This window comes from Mirounga angustirostris, unplaced genomic scaffold (assembly GCF_029215605.1).
Source record: "Mirounga angustirostris isolate CCGP_5_RB_7025 unplaced genomic scaffold, mMirAng1.0.hap1 SCAF_5, whole genome shotgun sequence".
Lineage (NCBI taxonomy): Eukaryota > Metazoa > Chordata > Mammalia > Carnivora > Phocidae > Mirounga > Mirounga angustirostris.
Window position 1 is genome coordinate 21,581,116 of NW_026991713.1, and position 20,006 is coordinate 21,601,121.

At 36.7% G+C, this 20,006-nt stretch overlaps 1 protein-coding gene across 1 annotated transcript in view; it reads left to right on the plus strand.

Annotated features, from left to right (window-relative positions):
• The window catches only part of ANKS1B (ankyrin repeat and sterile alpha motif domain containing 1B), a 1,110,621-nt gene that overhangs the window by 264,329 nt on the left and 826,286 nt on the right, over positions 1-20,006 (plus strand). The window contains exon 9 of the mRNA XM_064590752.1: positions 17,445-17,588. Coding sequence (XP_064446822.1) covers positions 17,445-17,588 — 144 coding nt within the window. The remainder of the gene's footprint in view (positions 1-17,444; positions 17,589-20,006) is intronic.

Consider the following 20,006-nt stretch of genomic DNA (forward strand, 5'->3'; position numbering starts at 1 on the left):
TCATTGAACATTACATCAAAAAAAGATATTGTGGGGCACCTGGGTGGCTCAGTCGTTAAGCGTCTGCCTTTGGCTCAGGTCATGATCCCACGGTCCTGGGATCGAGCCCCACATTAGGCTCCTTGCTCAGCAGGAAGCCTGCTTCTCCCTCTCCCACTCCCTCTGCTTGTGTTCCCTCTCTTGCTGTGTCTCTCTCTGTCAAATAAATAAAATCTTAAAAAAAAGAGATATTGTATGTCAACTACACTTCAATTAAAAATAATTTTTAGAAGGTTAAAAATAAAAGGAACTCTCATTCACTGATGGTGGGAATGCAAAATGGTACAGCCTCTTTGGAAGATAGTTTGGCAGTTTCTTACAAAATAAAACATACTTTTACTATGTGATCCAGCATTCTCACACCTTGGTATTTACCCAAGTAATTGAAAACTTATGTCCACACAAAAACCTGCACACAGATGTTTATAGTAGCTTTATTAATAATTGCCAAAACTTGGAAGAAGCCAAGATGTTCTTTAGTAGGTGAATGAATAAATAAATTGTGGTACATCAAGACAATGGAATATTATTCAGCACTAAAAAGAAATGAGTTATCAAGCCATGAAAAGACATGAAAGAACCTTAAATGTGGGTTGCTACATGAAAAAGGCCAACCTGAAAAGGCTGTTTATATAATTCCAACTATATGACATTCTAGAAAGGACAAAACTATGGCGACAGTAAAAAAACAAAAAACCAAACCAAACCAAACCAAAACAAAACAAAAAAGCAGTGGCTGTGTTAGAGGGATGAATAGGTGGAACATAGAGGAGCTTTAGGGCAGTGAAAATACTTTGTATGATAACATAATGATGGATATATGTCATTATCAAAACTGTAGTGTAAACTATGGACTTAGGGTGATTATGTTGTGTCAATGTAGGTTCACCATCTGTAACAGATGTACCACTCTGGTGGGAAATATTGATAATGACAGAAGCTATGCATGTGTGGAGCTAGGGGTTATACAAAATCTCTGTTCTTTTCAGTTTTGCTGTGAACCATAAACTGCTCTAAGAAAAAAAAAAAAAAAAGGACCTCTTGCAATGCAAAAATAAGAAGTCAGATTAACCCAATAAAAAATAGGCAAAGGATTTGAAAGGATATTTCACACACACACACACACACACACACACACACACACACACACACAAAATGTGTATGGCCTCCAAGCGCAAGAGAAGATACTTAACACATTAGTAATCACTGAAATGGAAGCTAAAAGCATTATGTGATATTCCTCCACACCCATTACAATGGCTAAAATTAAGTGTTGCTAATAATGTGGAGACACTTGAACACTCATACACAGCTAATGGGAATGTAAAATGGTACAAACACTTTGGAAAACATTTTGACAATTTCTTAAAAAGTTTAAGATAGACCACGTGACTTGCATTTTAGGTATTTACTCAAGAGAAACAAAAGCTTATGTACACAGATAGACTTTTATATGAATGTTCATGCCTACTTTATACATAATGGCCCCAAACTGGAAGCAACCTAAATGTCTATCAACAGATGAATGTATAAATCAACTTTTGACATATCCCTACTGTGGAATACTACTTTGCATTAAAAGGGAATAAACTACAGATACACAAAAAATAGAGATAAATCTCAAAAATGTTATGCTGAGTGAAAGAAGTCAGACATACAGTGTATGCTTACAATCCCATTTCTGTGAAGTTCTAGAAAAGCCATGTCTAATACAGTAATAGAAAAAAAGTTTCTAGAGCCAAGGGTAGGTGATTATTGACAAAGAAGGAGCACAAGCATTTGTGGTGATGGAAATGTTCTGTATCTTAATTGCAGTGGTGATTACTCAGTTGTATACATTTATTAAAAGTTGTCAAACTGTACATTTAAAATGAGTCCATATTATGTAATACTTTAATAAAAATTGATTTTTTAAAATTTTATTTTATTATGTTATGTTAATCACCATACATTACATCATTAGTTTTTGATGTAGTGTTCCATGATTCATTGTTTGAGCATAACACCCAGTGCTCCATGCAATACGTGCCCTCTTTATTCTTTTTTATTTTTTTTAAAGATTTTATTTATTTATTTGAGAGAGAGAGAATGAGAGAGAGAGAGAGAGAGCATGAGGGGGAGGGTCAGAGGGAGAAGCAGACTCCTCGCTGAGCAAGGAGCCTGATGCGGGACTCGATCCCGGGACTCCAGGATCATGACCTGAGCCGAAGGCAGTCGCTTAACCAACTGAGCCACCCAGGCGCCCACTTGCCCTCTTTAATACCCATCACCAGGCTAACCCATCCCCCCACCTCCCTCCCCTCTAGAACCCTCAGTTTTTTCTCAGAGTCCATAGGCTCTCATGGTTCATCTCCCCCTCCGATTTACCCCCCTTCATTTTTCCGTCCTACTATCTTTTTCTTTTTTTTTTTAACATATAATGTATTATTTGTTTCAGAGGTATAGGTCTGTGATTCAACAGTCTTACACAATTCACAGCACTCACCATAGCACACACCCTCCCCCATGTCTATCATCCAGCCACCCCATCCCTCCCACCCCCCACCACTCCAGCAACCCTCAGTTTGTTTCCTGAGATTAAGAATTCCTCATATCAGTGAGGTCATATGATACAAGTCTTTCTCTGATTGACTTATTTTGCTTAGCATAATACCCTCCAGTTCCATCCACGTTGTTGCAAATGGCAAGATTTTGGTTTTTCTGATGACTGCATAATATTCCATTGTGTATATATACCACATCTTCTTTATCCATACATCTGTCGATGGACATCTTGGCTCTTTCCACAGTTTGGCTATTGTGGACATTGCTGCTATAAACATCGGGGTGCATGTACCCCTTCAGATCCCTACATTTGTATCTTTGGGGTAAATACCCAGTAGTGCAATTGCTGGATCATATGGTAACTCTGTTTTGAGGAACCTCCATACTGTTTCCCAGAGTGGCCGCACCAGCTTGCATTCCCACCAACAGTGTAGGAGGGTTCCCCTTTCTCCGCATCCCCGCCAACATCTGTCATTTCCTGACTTGTTAATTTGAGCTATTCTGACTGGTGTGAGGTGGTATCTCATTGAGGTTTTGATTTGGATTTCCCTGATGCCGAGTGATGTTGAGCACTTTTTCATGTGTCTGTTGGCCATTTGGATGTCTTCTTTGGAAAAATGTCTGTTCATGTCTTCTGCCCATTTCTTGATTGGATTCTTGGTTCTTTGGGTGTTGAGTTTGATAAGTTCTTTATAGATTTTGGATACTAGCCCTTTATCTGATATGCCATTTGGAAATATCTCCCATTCTGTCGGTTGTTTTTTGGTTTTGTTGATTGTTTCTTTTGCTGTGCAAAAGCTTTTTATCTTGATGAAGTCCCAATAGTTCATTTTTGCCCTTGCTTCCCTTGCCTTTGGCGATATTTCTAGGAAGAAGTTGCTGCAGCTGAGGTCAAAGAGGTTGCTGCCTGTATTCTCCTTTAGGATTTGGATGGACTCCTGTCTCACATTGAGGTCTTTCAACCATTTGGAGTCTATTTCTGTGTGTGGTGTAGGGAAATGGTCCAGTTTCATTCTTCTGCATGTGGCTGTCCAATTCTCCCAACACCATTTGTTGAAGAGACTGTCTTTTTTCCATTGGACATTCTTTCCTGCTTTGTCAAAGATGAGTTGACCATAGAGTTGAGGGTCCATTTCTGGGCTCTCTATTCTGTTCCATTGATCTATGTGTCTGTTTTTGGGCCAGTACCGTACTGTCTTGATGATGACAGCTTTGTAATAGAGCTGGAAGTCCGGAATTGTGATGCCGCCAGCTTTGCTTTTCTTTTTCAACATTCCTCTGGCTATTCCGGGTCTTTTCTGGTGCCATACAAATTTTAGGATTATTTGTTCCATTTCTTTGAAAAAAGTGGATGGTATTTTGATGGGGATTGCATTGAATGTGTAGATTGCTCTAGGTAGCATTGACATCTTCACAATATTTGTTCTTCCAATCCATGAGCATGGAACGTTTTTCCATTTCTTTGTGTCTTCCTCAATTTCTTTCATGAGTATTTTATAGTTTTCTGAGTACAGATCCTTTGCCTCTTTGGTTAGATTTATTCCTAGGTATCTTATGGTTTTGGGTGCAATTGTAAATGGGATCGACTCCTTAATTTCTCTTTCTTCTGTCTTGCTGTTTGTGTATAGGAATGCCACTGATTTCTGTGCATTGATTTTATATCCTGCCACTTTACTGAATTCCTGTATAAGATCTAGCAGTTTTGGGGTGGAGTCTTTTGGGTTTTCCACATAAAGTATCATATCATCTGCAAAGAGTGAGAGTTTGACTTCTTTGCTGATTTGGATGCCTTTTATTTCTTTTTGTTGTCTGACTGCTGTGGCTAGGACTTCTAATACTGTGTTGAATAGCAGTGGTGATAGTGGACATCCCTGCCGTGTTCCCAACCTTAGGGGGAAAGCTCTCAGTTTTTCCCCATTGAGAATGATATTCGCTGTGGGTTTTTCATAGATGGCTTTTATGATATTGATGTATGTGCCCTCCATCCCCATACTCTGAAGAGTTTTGATCAAGAAAGGATGCTGTACTTTGTCAAATGCTTTTTCTGCATCTATTGAGAGGATCGTATGATTCTTGTTCTTTCTTTTGTTAATGTATTGTATCACGTTGATTGATTTGCAGATGTTGAACCAACCTTGCAGCTCAGGGATAAATCCCACTTGGTCGTGGTGAATAATCCTTTTAATGTACTGTTGGATCCTATTGGCTAGTATTTTGGTGAGAATTTTTGCATCCATGTTCATCAGGGATATTGGTCTGTAATTCTCCTTTTTGATGGGGTTTTTGTCTGGTTTTGGGATCAAGGTAATGCTGGCCTCATAAAATGAGTTTGGAAGTTTTCCTTCCATTTCTATTTTTTGGAACAGTTTCAGAGAATGGGTATTAATTCTTCTTTAAATGTTTGGTAGAATTCCCCTGGGAAGCCATCTGGACCTGGGCTTTTGTTTGTTGGGAGATTTTTGATGACTGCTTCAATTTCCTTAGTGGTTATAGGTCTGTTCAGGTTTTCTATTTCTTCCTGGTTCAGTTTTGGTAGTTGATACATATCTAGGAATGCATGCATTTCTTCCAGATTATCTAATTTGCTGGCATAGAGTTGCACATAATATGTTCTTATAATTGTTTGTATTTCTTTGGTGTTGGTTGTGATCTCTCCTCTTTCATTCATGATTTTGTTGATTTGGGTCATTTCCCTTCTCTTTTTGATAAGTCTGACCAGGGGTTTATAAATCTTGTTAATTCTTTCAAAGAACCAGCTCCTAATTTTGTTGATCTGTTCCACTGTTCTTTTAGTTTCTATTTCATTGATTTCTGCTCTGATCTTTATTATTTCTCTTCTCCTGCTGGGTTTAGGCTTTATTTGCTGTTCTTTCTCCAGCTCTTTTAGGTGTAGGATTAGGTTGTGTACTTGAGACCTTTCTTGTTTTTTGAGAAAGGCTTGTATTGCTATGTACTTTCCTCTTAGGACTGCCTTTGCTGCATCTGAAAGATTTTGAACAGTTGTGTTTTCATTTTCATTGGTTTCCATGAATTTTTAAAATTCTTTAATTTCCTGGTTGACCCATTCATTCTTTAGTAGGATGCTCTTTAGCCTCCATGTGTTTGAGTTCTTTCTGACTTTCCTCTTGTGATTGAGTTCTAGTTTCAAAGCATTGTGGTCTGAAAATAGGCAGGGAATGATCCCAATCTTTTGGTACTGGTTGAGACCTGATTTATGACCTAGGATGTGATCGAATCTGGAGAATGTTCCATGGGCACTAGGGAAGAATGTGTATTCCGTTGCTTTGGGATGGAATGTTCTGAATATGTCTGTGAAGTCCATTTGGTCCAGTGTGTCATTTAAAGTCTTTATTTCCTTGTTGATCTTTTGCTTAGATGATCTGTCCATTTCAGTGGGGGTGGTGTTGAAGTACCCCACTATTATTGTATTGTTGTCGATGTGTTTCTTTGCTTTTGTTATTAATTGGCTTATATAATTGGCTGCTCCCATGTTAGGGGCATAGATATTTACAATTGTTAGATCTTCTTGTTGGATAGACCCTTTAAGTAGGATATAGTGTCCTTCCTCATCTCTTATTACAGTCTTTGGTTTAAAATCTAATTGGTCTTATATGAGGATGGCCACCCCAGCTTTCTTTTGGTGTCCATTAGCATAGTAAATTGTTTTCCACCCCCTCACTTTCAATCTGGGGGTGTCTTTGGGTCTAAAATGAGTCTCTTGCAGACAGCATATCGATGGGTCTTGTTTTTTAATCCAATCTGATAGCCTGTGTCTTTTGATTGGGGCATCTAGCCCATTTACATTCAGGGTAACTATTGAAAGATAGGAATTTAGTGCCATTGTATTGCCTGTAAGGTGACTGTTACTGTATATTGTCTGTGTTCCTTTCTGTTCTATGTTGCTTTTAGGCTCTGTCTTTGCTTAGAGGACCCCTTTCAATATTTCTTGTAGGGCTGGTTTTTTGTTTGCAAATTCCTTTAGTTTTTGTTTGTCCTGGAAGCTTTTTATCTCTCCTTCTATTTTCAATGAGAGCCTAACTGGATATAGTATTCTTGGCTGCATATTTTTCTCATTTAGTGCTCTGAATATATCCTGCCAGTCCTTTCTGGCCTGCCAGGTCTCTGTGGATAGGTCTGTTGCCAATCTAATGTTTCTACCATTGTAGGTTACATATCTCTTGTCCTGAGCCGCTTTCAGGATTTTCTCTTTGTCTCTGAGACTCATAAGTTTTACTATTAGATGTCGGGGTGTTGACCTATTTTTATTGATTTTGAGAGGGGTTCTCTGTGTTCCCTGGATTTTGATGCCTGTTTCCTTCCCCAAATTAGGGAAGTTCTCTGCTATAATGTGCTCCAATATACCTTCTGCCCCTCTTTCTCTTCTTCTTCTGGGATCCCAATTATTCTAATGTTGTTTTGTCTTATGGTATCGCTTATCTCTCGAATTCTGCCCTCGTGATCCAGTAGTTGTTTATCTCTCTTTTTCTCAGCTTCTTTATTTTCCATCATTTGGTCTTCTATATCACTGATTCTCTCTTCTGCCTCATTTATCCTAGCAGTTAGCGCCTCTATATTTGATTGCACCTCATTAATAGCCTTTTTAATTTCAACTTGGTTAGATTTTAGTTCTTTTATTTCTCCAGAAAGGGTTTCTCTAATAACTTCCATACTTTTTTCAAGCCCAGCTAGTATCTTTAAAGTGATGATTCTGAACTCTAGATCCGACATCATACTAATGTCCATATTGAGTAGGTCCCTGGCAGTCGGTACTACCTCTTGTTCTTTTTGTTGAGGTGATTTTTTCTGCCTTGTCATTTTGTCCAGAGGAGAATAAATTAATGAGAGAACAAAATGCTAACAGGGTAACAACATTCCCAGAAAATATACTCTAAACAAATCAGAAAAGACCTGAAGCAGGGGGAAAAGAAAGGGAAAGAGAGAGAAAAGAAAAAGAAGAAAAAAGAAAAAGAAAAAAAAGAAAAAGAAAAAGATAACGATAAAAACAAACAAAAACAGAACAAAACAAGAAAAACCAGAATATGATCAAATATGATCAGGCTGGTACATAGATCAGTGCCACACACTAGATTTTGCATGTATTTTGTTCTGTTAGAAGGAAGTGCCTCCCAAAATTTTAAAGAAAGAAAAACTTATATATGTACAAAAAATAAGGGTTGCTATGATGAAGGGATGGAATATGACTGTAAAGATGAAAATTATAAAAAATTTTATAAAAGGAATTGATAAGAAGTTGTTTGAAAAAAGAAAGAAGAGGATTACAAAAAAGAAAAAAGAAGAGAGAGAATGTGATCAGGCAGGAGAGTAGAAAAAAACCATACACTAGAGATTTAGGGTATATTTTGATCTATTAGAAGAAACTATCTCAAAATTTTAAAGAGAGAACAACTTATATATATATGCCAAAAATACGGGTAACTACTATGAAGGGATAGAATATGACTCTAAAAATGAAAAATAAAATTTTTTTTAAAAAAGGGATTGATAAGATGTTGGTTGAAAAAGGGAAAAAGAAAAATTCAAAAAAAAAAGACAGTTAAGAAAAATTAACTTTGAAAGACTAAAGAATCGTAAAAAAGCCATGAATCCTATGTGTAGTATTCCCCTAGCGCTGGAGTTCTGCCATTCTCATTGATGGGTAAACTTGGTCTTGGCTGGCTGTTCTCGCTGATCTTCTGGGGGAGGGGCCTGTTGCCGTGGTTCCCAAATGTCTTTGCCGGAGGTGGAATTGCCCTGCCCTTGCTCGGTCCGTGCTTGGTAATCTGCTCAGGTTTGCTCTCCGGAGCTTTTGTTCCCTGCAAGCTTTCCCTACAGCTTTGGAGGCCGAGAGTGAAAATGGCGGCCTCCCAATCTCTGTCCCGGAGGAGCCGAGAAAAGCAGTCAGTCACTCCCATCTCCCCAGTCTCCGGCCGCACTCGGTGTTCACCCGGCCTGTGACCGAGCGTTTCTATCTCTGGCACCTGACCCCGTCTGGAGTCTCCAAACCCAGCAGATCCCTGCAGTGCGCTCCCGCGCTGCTCCTCCCCAGGGAGTAAGGGGACTCTCCCCGGATCTGCCGCTTGTTGGGTCCCTGCTGGAGGGGCAGGGGCCCGACTGTGCCACAGATCACGGTTTATGGCAACTCCGAGCTGAGAGCCTGTGTCTCGGCTCCGTCTCTGCAGCCAGCTTCCCTGCTCTGATCCCTGGGAGCTCTGCCACACTCAGGCACCCCCGGTCTTTCTGTGACCCCGAGGGTCCTGAGACCACACTGTCCTGCGAGGGTTCCACCCCCAGCGTAGCCACTGTAGCGACATCCCTCAGCGGAGCCGACTTCTAAAAGTTCCGATTTTGTGCTCTGCTGCTCTATCACTTGCCAGAAGCGGCCGACAGAGTCCCCTTCCCCCGCCGTCTATCCTCCCGAATATCGCCTGGGATTCACTTCTCTGCACTTCCTACCTTCCAGAAAGTGGTCGCTTTTCTGTTCAGAGAGTTGTTGCTATTCTTTTCTTTGATCTCCTGTTGAGTGAATAGGTGTTCAGAATGGTTTGATCCCTATCCAGCTGAATTCCTGAGACCAGACGAGATCCAGGTCTCCTACTCCTCCGCCATCTTGCTCTGCCCCTAAAATTATATTTTGATAATTGCTATTAAAAAAGCAGGATGCTGTGAAAATGTGTAGAAAAGGGAACTAATTTTGACTGTGGCATCAAGAAAGTCTACCAAAGGAAGGGAATTAAGTTCACACCTAAAGCACAAATAAGATTAATCCTGATGAAGACAAGAGAAGAGAATGTTGCCACAATTTATTTGTTAGGATTTGGTACAATAGCAAGGAACAGAAAATCCAAGATAGCTTTAAAAGAATTTTATTTCACTCCTACTTGCAACGCTTAGACTAAGGCAGTCTAAGGCTGGTAGAACTCACCAGCAAGAGGAATCCAGGAATATTATTCTATTTTATTGTTCCACTGTGTATGTTCTCTAGTTCCAAGGATGCCTCATGGTTCAAGATGATTGATCCAGCTTCAGCCATTTCATTAGCATTCCCATCAGCAGAAAAAGGATGGGGAGGAAGAAGGGCATGTTTCGTCACCCTAAGAACACTTCTTATACCCAAAGGGTCTAACGAGGGTTGGGAAATGTCTTTATTTAAAGCAGGCATATGCCCAACTAAAAGGGTTTGTTTTTATAACTATAGAAAAAGAGGCCTAGGTGTTCTGATTCTAAAGACAACTGGGAGAGGAGAGAATGTATATTGGGAGACAACAGTCTCTGCTGGAGAAAATCGTATGTGAAGTTCTAGGTAGGAGGAAGCTTGATATATTCCAGGAGAGAGACAGTGTAATGTGTTTAAATGTTACGAGCAAAGGGGAGGAAGAAGGGTGGTGGTGGGAAAAACTAGAGAGGCAGGTAAGGACAAGTCATATCCTGCCTTTTGGATCATGAAGAATTTTGAATTTTACTTAAAGAATGCTAAAACTTGAATGCTTTTAAGGAAGAGGATAACATGTTCATTTTCTCATATTAAAAATTTTTTCTGGTCACTGTGTGGAGAGTAAGTTAGAGACAACATTGGCAGTGTATATGAAGTTTAAAATGGTTGTGCTTTTTGGCATACAATTGCATATTTATGAATTTATCCTAATAAAATCATCAGACAAGTACAAAATCTAGAAAGACATGCACTGAATGCTTACAGTGGGAATGAGTTTAGAAAAGCTTCACTTTCTCCTTTAATAACTTTTAATTTTGAATGATTTGTTTTACAATAAGCATGTATTACTTTAAATTTCATTAAAAATCAATAAACCAGTTTCATCTTTTGAAAAACAAAGACAAAACCACTTGGGACTTAGCCACACAGTTGTCCAGATTGCTGACTCCCATTCCAAATGGTCTTCCTTTGTTTGGATCTCCATTTCTAATGGTTGCCAACCTCCTGGAGTCTGCCTTTCTGTGTGGTCCCTTTGTATTGAGAGTCCAATTAGATGGTTGTCCTACTTTTCATTTTGGTTTTTGTGTTGCTGGTAGGAAGAGCAACATTCTTGTCTATTCCATCATCCCATTTCCCCACCCACACATTTCTCTCCTATATTCTGGCTAAGTCCAGTGCCCCAGGTTTCCTCCAGCGACATTTGGACAGGACATGGATAGCCTCTATCTTTGCTCCACCATGTTTATAAAGAAATGCTTTAGGGAGTTGACTGGTGAGGATGTAAAGGGGTTCTGTGGGATCATAAGTGGCCCTTAATCCTTAACTGCATGGACTTTAGAATTTTAGAGTTAAAGAGTAAAGGCCTTCAATTATAAACTGTCACAGAAAAAAAAATTTCTTTGTGGATATTCTGAACATTTTGAGTATCTATCGTCAGGAGTTTGGTTCCATGGTGTGGAAGAAAGATGATAGCACCTAGTCAGAAGACTTGGATCATAATTTAGTCTCATTTGTAGGATGATCTTGCAAATTTAATAATTTGCAAGAAGATCAGCTTCTTCACTTGTCAAACAGGAGTAATCCCAACCCTACTTTATTGGGCTGTTCTATGTCTGAAATCATTTTTTTTTAACTTTCCATTTATTCACATTTCATAGATTATTACACTTCCTCAAAAACTAATTATTACAAACTGAGATTGCATTGTCTGACAATTCAAGTATTTTAGTTTTAGAAAACAATTTCCTATGTAAAATAGAAAGCAAACAACTTATCTGGTTGCTAAGAAGTCTTAGATCTGTTATGATCCCATCTGCGTCAAGCAGAATGTAGTCCCAATCATGATTGCCTCTGGCCAAGAATGCCCAGGTGCTTAGAGCAGGACTGGACGCGCTCCTCACGGTCCCCTACTGGAACACCAGTTTCTACTACAGATTCTCACTTGCAGAGTGAGAACGAATACCCAGGAGTTTGAGAATGAGCCATTGGGTTTGCAAAGCCTTCATAATGCACAGTGCTTGCATTCTGACTTTGGAAATCAAAGAACTGACAGATGCTCAAAAGCAGACGTGTTTAACTTCAAAATGAAACCAAAAAAAGTCTTTCTCAGTGATAACTTGTTCTGCCCTCGGATAGTAAGATGGTTTTTTCTTTTCCTCTCCCCCAGAACAGGTAGATCCTTTCTGGCATGCAGCATATCAAAAATATAATTTAGAACTGAAATAGTAAAGCTATAATCCTTTTCAAGAAAATTCATAAATGGTCAGACTTGTCCTTCCCTGGAAAACACAATTTTAAACTGCCTTAAAAACTGGACACATTTCTAGCCTGTAATTCTAAAAATGAAAGCAGCACAATGCTCATTTTTTTTGCTTACTGGGGAACGCTGAAAAGGAGAAGGACACACACCAGTTTAAAAAAGGCCACTGGGACACTCAGTATTTGTCAAGATGCAACATTACTGATTTCGGATTAAAGGTTAAAAAACACCTCCCTTCAGGCCACACAGATGATATACTTCATAGATCCTCCAACTAAATACAAAAATTTCCATCATTTTTTTAAGCTATAAAGCACCATTATAGATATTTATTACATTATCATGTTTACGCCATGATGAAAAATATGAGGAGATACCTGGATAGATAGATAAATAGATAGATAGATATAGATGTATCTACATATATATATCACCTCACAAGGAAATCACATTTCTTTAATGCTAGACTGATGTAATTATTTTAGAAGTATTTTTCTTTGAGCTCAAATTTGTCTCCCCATGGTATTTATGATCTTAGGATTTAGTCCTTTGTGACAGTGTAAAACTGGTCCAATCTTTCATCCACATAATTACTATGTATTAACCAAGAAAGATAATAGGCTCAAACCATGACAATTTTGGTCTATATTCTATCGAAGAATTCCTGGAACTTTAGGAACACAGTTGGGTCTCCAATAAAAAGTTTCAAACACGTTTGGAATAAAGGAAACTCCAAGTTTAAGTGTGTTCATGTGGCTTGCTTTTCATAAATAATTGAAGATTATATTTAGTTTGATAAAAATCTTTCCCAGGCATTTTTAATTGTAAAGCAGCAAGTGGAAAATTGTTTTTTTATGCAGCTAATTTATATACTGTCTTTAGGGGGCAGTACTAAACCACTGATAAATCTTGTTATTTCTGCTAATGTTCCTACTAATGGTTAGTATAAAGTAAAACTAAAATAATTATAATGAGATTTGCGATGCAATTATATATACCTCTTAATATTAGTAAAATTTCCTAGGTAGTTAAATGAAAATGATAGTTTGAGGTTCATTGATAATTCATTCAATAAATAATTGTTAAATTCTATTATGCATACACATTGTAAGAGATACAAATGTGAATAAGGCAACGTTTGCTTTCAAATAACTTACAATTAACTGCGATAAATAAGTTGTGTTTTGTGTGTGTATGTGTATACAGCTCTTTCAGGATAAAGATAATAATAAAAATACCAGTATGTATTCATTATTTTTTACGTGCCAGTCACTGTCATGCAATTAATTTTATCCTCATATAGCCCTATCAAATAGGAATTATTATTTTACCTACTTTTCAGATAAGGAAACTAGGATTAATAAGATTATGTGATTTGCTCAAAGTAACACAGCTTGGAAATGGCAGAGATGCGATTTAAATGTATATCTATTTAACTTCACAGCTACTTCTCTTTGCCACGATGCCATCTATCATCTCAAGGTATATGTGAAATATCATAATACACAAACCCACACAAAGAGCTATAGACGTTTAGAAGAGAGCCATATCATTTCTGTTTGTGGGAAATCTGGAAAGAAGAAATCTGAACTGTATTTTCAGGAAACCAGTGGGATCATAAGAGAATAATAGCTAAAATGGTAGTTAATCTGTATTGAAATCTTATTATGTGCCAGGCACTTTATATTCATTACCTTATTTAATTATCAGGAAAAAAATTCTGAGGGAGGTTCTACTATATTTTTTCCCATTGAGTAGATAAGGCAAGTGAGGCTGACAATGGTTATATTTGTCCAATTTGTAATATCTGACAAAAATCATGCTAATAAGTAGGCTAATAAGTAGGCAAGCTTAAACTCTTAACCAGTACAATATGCTGCATGGAGAAGTAAGATGGAAGGCATAAATAAATGCATTGAACATTATTAAGGAAGGGTAAACAATTCCACTTGGTTATAGTCTGGAGGAGTATAGTAGAGGAAGTAAAAGTGTTGTCATATAGTTTGACCATAGAACCTTGAGGAATTTGGATATTATTTACTGTACAATGGGAAATAATTTATGAGATTTATGAGCAACGAAGAGACATAAACAGGGTTTTTCTCTGGAGAGAAGAAAGAGGAATTTCCTGTAAGATCGGATCAAATAATTGTAGTACCATTAACATAAGTACAAAAGAACTGATTAATCTGTGAGATGTTGATAATTCTTACCAAGTATGTAATGATTTATGGTGTCATGCCATGTCAACATTGATGGTCAACCAACAACTGATCATGAGTTGGTGAAGGAGATGCATATTTGGTTATTTTATTCTATTTTGTAGACAGCATTGATCATACACATAGATGCTCTTGCTAGATTTAAGTTTTAGATGCCCCAAGATTTTCTCACCAGGATGTCTGTAGGATGAAAAATCCCTGTGATAATCTTATTTATTACTGATTTTAGAAATGTGTTTTTATGAAAGAATGGGCAGCTATGTACAAAATTACAGACATATTAGTTGTCACAGATAGCAAATTGCTTTCGGGAGTGTCATCATGTAGCAGAAATATATTAACAAATACACTTTTTTAAAATTTAAATTGCAATTATATCAGCTTGGTTATTCAATATATTACCTTTTACAGGATATTGTTTTGAATGAGAAGCCATGTAACAGAGTGGTCAAGGGGGTCCGCTTTAGAGTCAGGCAGTCTGGATTGGAATCCTTTTTCTGCCACTTACCAGCTCTATGACCTTGGTTTTACTTGACCTCTCTGTGCCTTAGTTTGTGTGAATTAAAGTAATGAATAAGAATCCTATGACACTACAGTGTCACATAGTAAATGCTCAATAGATTATAGCTATTATTATTATTGTATCTTACAGGCTGTAACTGCTTATGGGGCTTTTTAAGTTTATGACTTCTCAGTTTTTGAAAATTGATGAAGGGAAATTTAAGATGTGAATGTAGAAAAACAAAGTCTTTTATTTTTTTAAAAGATTTATTTATTTAGAGATAGAGAGCACGAGCACGGGGACGGGGGAGGAGCAGAAGGAGAGGGAGAGAGAGAATCTTCAGCAGACTCCCCACTGAGCAAGAAGCCTGGAATGGGGCTCAATCCCGTGACCCTGAGATCATGACCTGAGCTGAAATCAAGAGATGAATGCTTAACTGGCTGAGCCACTCAGGCACCCTAAAGTCTTATATTTTAAAGTCACAATTTTTGGGGAGGTCAAGTGGGTACCATTTATAATTTAATATATAGAGTATTTTTACTAACTTCAATAATCATGATCTATCAGTGTGTGTCTAACACTACCTTCTGAAGACTTTTACCTTTCTTTAAAACAAAAAAAATCAATTTACTGAGCATTCATCATGCTCTTTGAATATGGAATTTTCATTAGTTTTGGCAAAATTCCTTGCATTTGATTTCCTCCTGTCTCTACATGGACCTCTTAATTTGATCCCTGATTTCTTAACTTTTAATTTCTCCTCATCTTTTGTTCTGTCTTCTGGGAAATTTCCTCAGACTTATTTTCCACCTTCTATTGGGTTTTAGGTATTTGTTTTATAGCATTCTGTTCTTGTTTCATGGATGCAAATATCATCTATTTCTTTGTGGATGTTATCTACAACTTTTTTCTGTATATTTATTTTGGTCTCTGTTAAAGGCTTCCTTCAAATGTGTGGTGATGCTTGGATTCTTGTTCATATTTACCTAAAACTTTATCTGGGTGGAGATTTTATGAGCAGTGGGCTTTACAGTAAGAGTTAAGGCATAGGCCCCCATAATTTTACTAGGTACTTATAGATCTTTTTTTCTTGGGAGGTCAATTTCTGCAGAGGGGAATATATTCTCATCTCCTACCTGGGGGATATAAACCTAGCTGCCATGTTCTCTAGGGCAAATGTGGGCAGGCACTGGGGCGGGTTGGGAATCTACAACTACCAGATATCAATTAATTTCTATAATCCCTTTGTTTCAATCCCACCAGAAAATAAACCTCCCATTTTTTGTCAGAGGTGAAGGTTTAGTTTCTTGGGTAGTTGAGAACATGGGCCTAAGGGTCTAACTCTTCCAAATATAGTTTCTATCCTGTTGCAGCTCCACCTGCACATATATCTTCATGGGTAGTCAGTCTCTATGATTCTTAAGGCCTTTTGATGGTGCTGAGTCATAAAGAGACATGCTGCTGATTCTTCCCCCTTATAGACATTTTGTTTTCAGTTTTCTCAAGTTTGCTAGATCAGGCAATACCTACCCGTTTGTTTATCAGTATCTTAAAATTTTCTTTCATATGCTAATCTGTTTATCCATTTGTTTACCATTATCTTAAAATTTTCTTGTTGTTGCTCATCTGTTAACCTCTCTTCTGTTGTCCTTGTCCTTATGCACGTTAGACCATTTTTACAAATCCATTTTCATTTTAATGGTATTTGGCAAGTAGCAAAAGTAAATATGCAGGTTCAACATGGAAGTCCCATTGTTAATCTTTTTTTTTTTTGACATTTTTTTTTATTCTTATATTAATCCCCATACATTACATCATTAGTTTTAGATGAAGTGTTCCATGATTCATTGTTTGTGCATAACACCCAGTGCTCCATGCAGAATGTGCCCTCCTCAATACCCACCACCAGGCTAACCCATCCTTCCACCCCCCTCCCCTCTAGAACCCTGTTTGTTTTTCAGAGTCCATCATCTCTCATGGTTCGTCTACCCCTCCGATTTCCCCCGCTTCATTCTTCCCCTCCCGCTACCTTCTTCTTCTTCTTTTTTTTTTCTCAACATATATTGCATTATTTGTTTCAGAGGTACAGATCTGATATTCAACAGTCTTGCACAATTCACAGCGCTTACCAGAGCACATACCGTCCCCAGTGTCTATCACCCAGTCACCCCATCCCTCCCACCTCACCCCCCACTCCAACAACACTCAGTTTGTTTCCTGAGATTAAGAATTCCTCATATCAGTGAGATCATATGATACATGTCTTTCTCTGTTTGACTTATTTCACTCAACATATTACCCTCCAGTTCCATCCACGTCGTTGCAAATGGCAAGATCTCATTCCTTTTGATGGCTGCATAATATTCCATTGTATATATATACCACATCTTCTTTATCCATTCATCTGTCGATGGACATCTTGGCTCTTTCCACAGTTTGGCTATTGTGCACATTGCTGCTATCCATTGTTAATCTTAAAAGTATTACCCCTGTTACACGTATAAGTATAATATAAAATTTTATGAAGTTCATTTTTTTGAAAAGGAGACATTGTAAAAAAATGTGCTTTTTAGCAATTCCTATTTCAATAAAGTATTTTCTTGCTATTCCTCTGACTGCATTTAGAAATGATAAGATTTCTCTAATTTGTTGCTACTGAGATATTTTCTTAGGTCATTTTCATGTCTATTTTTCATTATGAACTTTGTATCCTAATAGTCTTTCTCACCCAGTTTTTTCACTTTCAATTTTTTTAAACATTCAACTTAAATTGAATTATACAAGTTTTTTGTCTTAGTCCCATGCCACAGCCACAGAACTATGGTGAATATTAAGCTGATTTTGCTTGCTAACATACAGTGTAAGAAAATAATATAATTTAATTGATGTTAAGATATCTGAATACCATTGATATAATATATTGGTATAATATAAATTTAATTTCAGAGAACTTCATCTACAATAAATTTGTCACCAGGAGAAGTGGAAGAAGAAGAAGATGATGAAAACACTTGTGGGCCTTCAGGACTCTGGGAAGCATTAACTCCTTGTAATGGATGTAGGAACCTTGGCTTCCCCATTCTTGCACAGGTAACAGTTTGCTTTTCTTAAAATGTAATAAAACATAAAAATACTTGCCTATGTTTTTAAGGAAATATTTTTTCTCTCTTCCTGAAAATCCAATTAATATCTTACTCATTTTGTAATTTTTCTTCAGTTAAAGGTCAGTAAAATGTTCATCTAACTTGCTGTACATGTGTGTATATGCAAACATATACTTTACATCATTTTATGTAGTTGTGTTATTTTGATCATAATGCTAGTTCCTGAAAAATTGAGTTGGTTTTGAGATTTTTAATATTTATGATCTAGAAATAGTTCATTTAAAGAGTGCTCTTTCAAATTAAATTACAATTTATAATAAAATAATAGAAAATGATTTACAAGGAAACACACAAGGGCTCCTTAAAAGCATTGTCACTGATTTTTTTTTTATTTTTTAGCACAATGGAACATTGTAGAATAATGTTCACCATTGAAAATTATGTAGGACAATCCAAAAATGAGACCAAAACTCTAATATATTGACTATAGTTTTGAAACCATCTCATTATTTGTTAAGTCAATTTTATTCTATTGCATTACCTTCAAATTGCTGTTGTGTATTTTGGACGACAAGCTTATGGAGGAGTTTCAGAAATAAGTAAAATTATCCAGAGCTAGGAAATTTGAAGCCAAAATGAAAATATGAAAAAAACACTTAATACAAAAAACAATGTAATGGCAAAGATATGTATGTGTAACTACTTAGTGGAAAAATAGTCTTGGACAGAAAATAATTTGCGGTAATTGTCTAGAATAGTGTTAGGGTGCCTGGGTGGCTCAGTTGGTTAAGCGACTGCCTTCGGCTCAGGTCATGATCCTGGAGTCCCTGGATCGAGTCCCGCATCGGGCTCCCTGCTCGGCAGGGAGTCTGCTTCTCCCTCTGACCCTCCCCCATCTCGTGCTCTCTCTCTCTGTCTCATTCTCTCTCTCAAATAAATAAATAAAAAATCTTAAAAAAAATAGAATAGTGTTACATCTCAAAAATATTATTTTCTGTTTTGCCTCAAGTATGAAGCGATTATGTCTAAGAAAAAAATCACATTTTTAATGTCTTATGTCACAAGCTGGTCATAGCCACTCAAATTCCAATATTAATTTATTGTAGAGAAAATCAAACCAGCATATAGTACTTAAAAAATCTCTTCACCTTAACATGAACTATTTTTAGGACTTTAAGACCCTATCCTAATCATTACAGAATTGTTATCAATATATACTGGACCATGAGTTCCATAAAGGTAGAGACTATATATTGTATTACATCTATTTCTAAGACCAATGTAGTTCCTAGTATATTGTCAGTAGTAAGTAGTAGTTGAGTGGAACAATGAACAAATGTGTATATTTGGCTGTTTCGTTTCCTCACTTAAAAAGAGTTTTACCTCATATCTGTAAGGAAATAGAAAGGAATGAAAGAAACATAGATTTTATTTTATTACTATAACCTCATCTGCTCAACAATTTACTAGTAATTGAATGCTTTTATCTATTTTGCTTTTATCTATTTTACTTGTTTCATAAGATAAAGTCTTAGGGCTCTTAGCCATCAATAATATATGACTATAATTTGCTTCTCTATCACCTTCCTAAACATTTATTTTTTTCATTTTATTAGGCTTGGTAGTAGGCTTGGTAGTAACTTGATTTTGGTTTATAATTTTTTAATACTAGATATTTTTCTTTGGCCATTTTCCTGTGAAGATTGGCACGTAATAATATTTTAGTAGTTATATTTACCACAAAATGTTTCCCAGTCTGCAGCTTTCCCCCTTAATTTGTATATGTGAGTGTATTTTCTGTAGTTTTTTAAATTATCAATTTCTTTAAACTTCACCTTTTTTTTTGTTTGTTTAATTCACCTCATCTAGAGATAATTCCCATTTCTCTCATTATATTGCATCCTGTTTGGCTTGGATTTTCCTCTGAATCTCTCATTTCTGTTGTCCTGTTTTTAAAACTACATGACTCAATTTTGATATTTTACATATAATGCAGGAGAAATCATGATTGCTTTAATTAGCTGACATGATTGCCTGCTGTTAAAAATTTATATTATATAAAAGTATCCTTATTGGGATTTTAATTGTTACTGCATTACATCTATAAATTTACTTGAGATGTAGTATCCTTTTTTTTTTTTTACTCTATTTAATGTAATGAATGAAGAGTAGAATTCTTTTATTAATATTCTTATCTGGACTTCTACTAATATTTTCAATTTGCTGATGGACTCTCCTTTAACATATATCTGTGTATCTAGAAAAAAATTTAATACATTTGTTGTGACATTGGAGACATCATATCAAGTGTAAATTTGTCCTACAACTTGCAATAGCTTTGAACTCAGGACTTTCTGGGCCAGCTTCAAAATAAAAGTTTTCTTAAAATTTCATGAATAACAGG